We start from the raw sequence: 8,218 nt of genomic DNA on the forward strand, positions 1-8,218 counted from the left end.
GTTTTACAGGTTTAATCCGAACTACTTTGCTTCACCAGACGTATGAATGACTCACTGTCGTATCAGGGCATGTGTGCTTATATAAATATGTTATTGAAAGCCTTATGTCTAAAACTATGCCAAGAATACACCGGAACGAAGCTTTTTATGCAAAAAATGAAAACATCTCAACAGAAGTATAAACGCCTAAAATCGAAGAATGAATAGTATCTTATTATTGTGTAGCAGGTAAATTACAATGTATTGTATTTGAAGCAATAGCAACGCGAAGCCTGAGATACAACTATTCTAACACTCAGACAATTATTTTTGTTTCTTATCTCATAAAAGTAAAATAAAAAAAGCACCATAACAAATAAGCGTGCTTCAGGGTCACGTCAGGTTAAAATAACAAATCCTGCAGGCGATGAGACACTTGCGGTCGGTAATAATTTCTGGAACATCATGGGCTAACTAATATCTGAGTGAATATCCTTATGTTACCTTCCTACTAGAGCCACCATTATTTTAACCCTCATTAATATGATAAATAAACCGATCTAAAAATAGTTATTTTCTGCTAAAAACGAAACGCCTGGATACATAATTACAGCGCGGAAATAGCCGAACAAGCAAAAACTCATACTCGGACTGCAATACGAACAATCTATTTTTATGGTTTCGACGTCATTTTGCTAAACATAGAGCCCATTGAGACAAAACAATGGGTTAAAACGACATGAATAGAAGTAGTTCTTTGGAGTTTGCGGTCTTAAGACTACCTGCGCGCATGCGCAGATAGTCTAAAAACGATTGATGTGACACTTGGGTCTTGTGATATGCCAACATACACTTGATATCATTGTGCATTTATTCCTATTTACTGAAAAGTCTACCCAGTAAGTTTGGGAAAAGTAAGTATGCGTATTACGTGGCTTTCCCATGCTGAATGTACACACAAGGACGGGTAGCGCAATGAAGGGAAAAACTGCTGCGAAACAACGTGGATACAGAGCCAAACATACCATAAGATATGAAATTGATCGATTGAAATTTTTAAAAGATTAAGACTGCTGAAGAAGACAGCAATTTCCCTAAAACGCTGTGCGAAACGATAACGTGACTTCAAATATCTTCGGGGGGAAATCCGCGCTATTTTAAAACGGGGAAACTCGGCAGAAAGGAAATGAATTTAAGTGCAGTAAGAGTTTTACCCAAAAATAGGAATGCCTTGAAAAAAGTGTAACAAAAAGTTCATGTATTGTTTATGGACATGTTAACGACGACGGACGGGTATCGCGGTAGCGAGCCTTCAACACTACTCACAACAGTTCATCGCAGTTTATATGATCAGCGTATCGAATACATACAAACCATTACCATATCATAATTTTCTTAACATTGGATCCCTTTTATTAAGCTTAATTACAGTAGAACAATTGTTCATTATAACACAACCTATTGAACCGTCCAATAGACCAATACTGGGATCATCGTCGGCTACTCCCGATGCACACTACGCTATGTATGAAGTGTAACGGGAAAAGTACCGTGGTTTCTGACGATGATTGATACATACTCATCTTTGACAAGTGACAAGCATATTACTTCAAAATAAAATTTTTTTCAATTTTCGATCAGGAAAGGAACGACTCACACCCCGGCAAGAGTTACAAACAAAGTTGAGAAGAAAAATAAAATAAAAGAGAAATAAAACCTTCAGATTCAGTCTGTTATAGACACGTACACGTTGCAGTTGAGTTTAAAAGTCGTTTGAAGCTTGTACTTGTAGGCTCGTGATAATGTCTTTAATCAATTACCTCTTGATATCTTCCTTTACTCGTAAAAAGTACACCTACGTTCGCGTACCTGGAAGGCGAAGAACACAGACAGTAGTCACACATTCGCGTACCTGGATGGCGAAGAACACAAACAGTAGCCACACGTTCGCGTACCTGGATGGCGAAGTACACAAACAGTAGTCACACGTTCGCGTACCTGGATGGCGAAGTACACATACAGTAGTCACACGTTCGCGTACCTGGATGGCGAAGTACACAAACAGTAGCCACACGTTCGCGTACCTGGATGGCGAAGTACACAAACAGTAGCCACACGTTCGCGTACCTGGGTGGAGAAGTACACATACAGTAGTCACACGTTCGCGTACCTGGATGGCGAAGTACACAAACAGTAGTCACACGTTCGCGTACCTGGATGGCGAAGTACACAAACAGTAGTCACACGTTCGCGTACCTGGATGGCGAAGTACACAAACAGTAGTCACACGTTCGCGTACCTGGATGGCGAAGTACACAAACAGTAGCCACACGTTCGCGTACCTGGATGGCGAAGTACACAAACAGTAGTCACACGTTCGCGTACCTGGATGGCGAAGTACACAAACAGTAGTCACACATTCGCGTACCTGGATGGCGAAGTACACAAACAGTAGCCACACGTTCGCGTACCTGGATGGCGAAGTACACAAACAGTAGCCACACGTTCGCGTACCTGGATGGCGAAGTACACAAACAGTAGCCACACGTTCGCGTACCTGGATGGCGAAGTACACAAACATTAGGCACACGTTCGCGTACCTGGATGGCGAGGTACACAAACAGTAGCCACACGTTCGCGTACCTGGATGGCGAAGTACACAAACAGTAGTCACACGTTCGCGTACCTGGATGGCGAGGTACACAAACAGTAGTCACACGTTCGCGTACCTGGATGGCGAGGTACACAAACAGTAGTCACACGTTCGCGTACCTGGATGGCGAAGTACACAAACAGTAGTCACACGTTCGCCTACCTGGATGGCGAAGTACACAAACAGTAGCCACACTTTCGCGTACCAGGATGGCGAGGTACACAAACAGTAGTCACACATTCGCGTACCTGGATGGCGAAGTACACAAACAGTAGCCACACGTTCGCCTACCTGGATGGCGAAGTACACAAACAGTAGCCACACTTTCGCGTACCAGGATGGCGAAGTACACAAACAGTAGCCACACGTTCGCCTACCTGGATGGCGAAGTACACAAACAGTAGCCACACGTTCGCTTACCTGGATGGCGAAGTACACAAACATTAGCCACACGTTCGCGTACCTGGATGGCGAAGTACACAAACAGTAGCCACACGTTCGCGTACCTGGATGGCGAAGTACACAAACAGTAGCCACACGTTCGCGTACCTGGATGGCGAAGTACACAAACAGTAGCCACACGTTCGCGTACTAGGATAGCGAGGTACACAAACAGTAGCCACACGTTCGCCTACCTGGATGGCGAAGTACACAAACAGTAGCCACACGTTCGCCTACCTGGATGGCGAAGTACACAAACAGTAGCCACACGTTCGCGTACCTGGATGGCGAAGTACACAAACAGTAGCCACACGTTCGCGTACCTGGATGGCGAAGTACACAAACAGTAGTCACACGTTCGCGTACCTGGATGGCGAAGTACACAAACAGTAGCCACACGTTCGCGTACCTGGATGGCGAAGTACACAAACAGTAGCCACACGTTCGCGTACCTGGATGGCGAAGTACACAAACAGTAGCCACACGTTCGCGTACCTGGATGGCGAGGTACACAAACAGTAGTCACACGTTCGCGTACCTGGATGGCGAGGTACACAAACAGTAGTCACACGTTCGCGTACCTGGATGGCGAGGTACACAAACAGTAGTCACACGTTCGCGTACCTGGATGGCGAGGTACACAAACAGTAGCCACACGTTCGCGTACCTGGATGGCAGAGTACACAAACAGTAGTCACACGTTCGCGTACCTGGATGGCGAGGTACATGTACACAAACAGTAGTCACACGTTCGCGTACCTGGATGGCGAGGTACACAAACAGTAGTCACACGTTCGCGTACCTGGATGGCGAAGTACACAAACAGTAGTCACACGTTCGCGTACCTGGATGTCGAAGTACACAAACAGTAGTCACACTTTCGCGTACCTGGATGGCGAAGTACACAAACAGTAGTCACACGTTCGCGTACCTGGATGGCGAAGTACACAAACAGTAGTCACACGTTCGCGTACCTGGATGTCGAAGTACACAAACAGTAGCCACACGTTCGCGTACCTGGATGGCGAAGTACACAAACAGTAGCCACACGTTTGCGTACCTGGATGGCGAAGTACACAAACAGTAGTCACACGTTCGCGTACCTGGATGGCGAAGTACACAAACAGTAGTCACACGTTCGCGTACCTGGATGTCGAAGTACACAAACAGTAGTCACACTTTCGAGTACCTGGATGGCGAGGTACACAAACAGTAGCCACACGTTCGCGTACCTGGATGGCGAAGTACACAAACAGTAGTCACACTTTCGCGTACCTGGATGGCGAGGTACACAAACAGTAGTCACACGTTCGCGTACCTGGATGGCGAAGTACACAAACAGTAGTCACACATTCGCGTACCTGGATGGCGAAGTACACAAACAGTAGTCACACATTCGCGTACCTGGATGGCGAAGTACACAAACAGTAGTCACACTTTCGCGTACCTGGATGGCGAAGTACACAAACAGTAGTCACACATTCGCGTACCTGGATGTCGAAGTACACAAACAGTAGTCACACTTTCGCGTACCTGGATGTCGAAGTACACAAACAGTAGCCACACGTTCGCGTACCTGGATGGCGAAGTACACAAACAGTAGTCACACGTTCGCGTACCTGGATGGCGAAGTACACAAACAGTAGCCACACGTTCGCGTACCTGGATGGCGAAGTACACAAACAGTAGTCACACGTTCGCGTACCTGGATGGCGAAGTACACAAACAGTAGTCACACGTTCGCGTACCTGGATGGCGAAGTACACAAACAGTAGTCACACGTTCGCGTACCTGGATGGCGAAGTACACAAACAGTAGCCACACGTTCGCGTACCTGGATGGCGAAGTACACAAACAGTAGCCACACGTTCGCGTACCTGGGTGGAGAAGTACACATACAGTAGTCACACGTTCGCGTACCTGGATGGCGAAGTACACAAACAGTAGTCACACGTTCGCGTACCTGGATGGCGAAGTACACAAACAGTAGTCACACGTTCGCGTACCTGGATGGCGAGGTACACAAACAGTAGTCACACGTTCGCGTACCTGGATGGCGACACTTTTACTGAATAATAGTGCTTCGTTTGATCTTAACTTTGCCATTGACCATAAAATGAATAAAAGCACTACATATTCGGAGTATTTACCAACAAAATTACTTTCTTGGACAAAAAACAGTGAAAAATAGCAAAATGCACTGCACTTTATCATTTATTTTCTAGCACTGCGCCGTACCATAAATAAAATGCGACAATTTAACTAAATAATAGTGCTTCGTTTGATTTTAAACTTTGTCATTAATTTTGAAATGTAAAATGACACTACATTTCTGAAGAGTTTACCAACAAAATTACTTCCTTGGACAAAAAACAGTGAGAAATAGCAAAATGCACTGCACTTTATTTACCCTGTAAAATCGTTGACATTTCACGTCGTTTCAATTTCCCCTGCACATGTAACTTTTGTTCTAAAATGAGTTTCTACTCGACGAAGGTACCAAAAGATGAGGAAAAATTAGGAGCAGGTTCATAACTTTATTTCAGCTTCCAGTTTATTCTAAAAACGGAGTAATAGTTTAAAACTTACCTTTTTACATCCAAGATGGCCGTTTTTTATTTACATTTCGAATGGTAAGGTGCAGTTGTCTTATTTGACTATATTTTCCCGAATTGCGCAGTATATTAAATAAAACTTTGTATCAACCGCCCACAAAAACTAAAAAAAATAATTCCTATCCAAGCAGAAATGCTTGAAATGGAAAACGAAATGCAGATTCAATGTATGAAAAAAACTCATGCAAAGGAATAACGTCGTTTGGGTTGTGAAAACAAGTTTAACGTTAAATTTGTGTTGGTCTTTATATGTTTGCAGGTTATTTGAAAAGTACCCGGATGTTCAACAGCTCTTCGTTCATTTCCGTGGTCTTTCGTCGGACGAGTTACGAAACAACATAAAACTACGGGATCACGGCTTACGTGTATTGAACACTTTGGAGAAATGCATTTCTCGTGTGGATGAGCCGGAAAGACTAGAAAAACTGCTGTTTGACCTCGGGCAAAAACACAGCATGTATAACATAAAAGTGGAATATTTGTATGTAAGTATTTTTTAAATAATACTACGGATATTGTCTTAGAATCATGTAAATATGATTGGTGAAATGTTTAGTTGTGATAAGAACAGCTATATTCACTGCTGAACAATGCCAGACAATGTCCACTCACTTTACGTAAACCAACGTAATTGTAATTCAAGCAAAGCTTTTTGCGGTCTGGAGAAAACCATTCCGATTTATCTTGCATGCGACCATTACTTTTGTAATTATTTAGATCTGACGAAGGACATAACCAAAGCAAGAAGGAGGTAAAAACCATTAAGCAAAATTACTGTGCAATTATTTCTAACCCCGCTGCCATAGCAGCGTTGCATTTTCTCGGAAACTTCCATCGTAAACCTTGACCATTTATATTAGTTCTTGCTCAGAGGAAAACCTAAAAAAATACCTTTTATTGTGTGTTTTAAGATGGCCAGTGGACAGTGACAGTGGTAGCATGAACCACATTAAATAGACCATTGAAAGAATAATAATTGAGAACAATATAATTAAAATAATTATACAAATACTAATTGAAATAATAATAATAATTTCACTGTAAACTGAAGTTAGCCCTTGCAGTCATAAAATCAAACATCGGATTGCATCGTCAACTCAGTCAAAAACACGTTTATGACGAGTTTACTGATATAAATTGTGCTTCAGTTTTGACGTTAAGCATCATGTAGATATAAGAAGATAGGCAATAAATTGTTTGAGCTAGTACTCTAAATGTTGGAATAATAAGAGTTTATCCTGTATTCTGACCTTGGAATGTAATATTCAGACCGCATTAAAAAAACTGAACATCCAGACAAGGTGACCCAAAATATAAAAATGAAAAAATGATTTCTGACCCCCAAAAAAAAATTCTGCTCAAAGTCGTGTCTATATTTTTAGATTTATATTCTTGTTACATTTTCCTTATCCATAGTCTCAAATGTCGGGATTGATGATACTTGAATTGTCCATTCCAGCAAAACAAATACCATGAGCAGCCCTATTTTGACGCCTTTAGACAGTGACTACAACAAAAATTCACACAAAGCGCTTTCATGTATCACTGTGAACTGTAATGGGAGAGTCGTACACCTGACTTGATTCAAACTACGACCTATTATGTGCGAGGAACACACCAGACTTGCGTCAAACTGCGACCTCTTATGTGAAAGGCGGACATTAGACTTGCGTCAAACTACGACCTCTTATGTGCGAGGCAAACACTTGACTTGCGTCAAACTGCGACCTGTTATGTGCGAGGCATATAATAGACTTGCTTCAAAACGCGACCTCAACTTTAAGATGTAGGCACTAGTCTTGCGTCAAACTTTCACATCTTATGTGAGAGTCATACACTAGATTTGCGTCAAACTGAGCCCTCAATTGAGAGAGTAAGGCATTGAACTTGCCAAACTGCGACCTCTTTTCAGAGAATAAGACACTAGTTGTGCGTCAAACCGGTACCGCCAATGTCAAAAGCGAACACCTACATTTAGTGGATATTTGACATGTACATGTAATTCAATATTGCTCCATCCGTTTCAGTTGTTGGTGCCTCAGATGCAGCAGGCCCTGATGCCGGTGCTGGAAGACCGATGGACGTACCTGGTAGAGAGTTCTTGGTCCGCCTTCCTTAGATACATAATCCACATCATGGCGGAAGCCATGAATCTTTAGCGACTTGCTGTCCTCCCGACCTGTTTGCGACCGTCCTTGATTTGTTAACTATGTTGCTGACTTGATGTCGGTCGTATTTCCATTGCGCTTGGACCTACCCTGAACAGTGCGCGATACGCCACATTTGAGAACTCTGAAACATCAGATTTCATTCACCTATGAAAACAGGTTTTTGTATCGATGTTTAAAATCATAGTGACAGCATTCATTCTGTTTTGTATTCGCCTTTTGAATAGTCTTCACATTTAGTGAAAATAGTACGTGATGCATGAACATACAAATGTATGCGTCTAAATGAACGACCTTCATGTTTCATGTAGCAAATGTTAATGGTAATTGGGTAAGTAAGCTATTTCATTTGACTGATTGAT

General features: G+C 42.8%; 1 protein-coding gene across 1 annotated transcript in view; it reads left to right on the forward strand.

Annotated features, from left to right (window-relative positions):
- LOC128207615 (cytoglobin-1-like) overlaps positions 1-7,847 on the forward strand; it is a 38,480-nt gene extending 30,633 nt beyond the window's left edge. Inside the window, exons 2-3 of the mRNA XM_052910654.1 lie at positions 5,948-6,173; positions 7,716-7,847. Coding sequence (XP_052766614.1) covers positions 5,948-6,173; positions 7,716-7,847 — 358 coding nt within the window. The remainder of the gene's footprint in view (positions 1-5,947; positions 6,174-7,715) is intronic.
- Positions 7,848-8,218: the final 371 nt, after the last annotated feature.

This window comes from Mya arenaria, chromosome 11 (genome assembly GCF_026914265.1).
Source record: "Mya arenaria isolate MELC-2E11 chromosome 11, ASM2691426v1".
NCBI classification, from domain to species: domain Eukaryota; kingdom Metazoa; phylum Mollusca; class Bivalvia; order Myida; family Myidae; genus Mya; species Mya arenaria.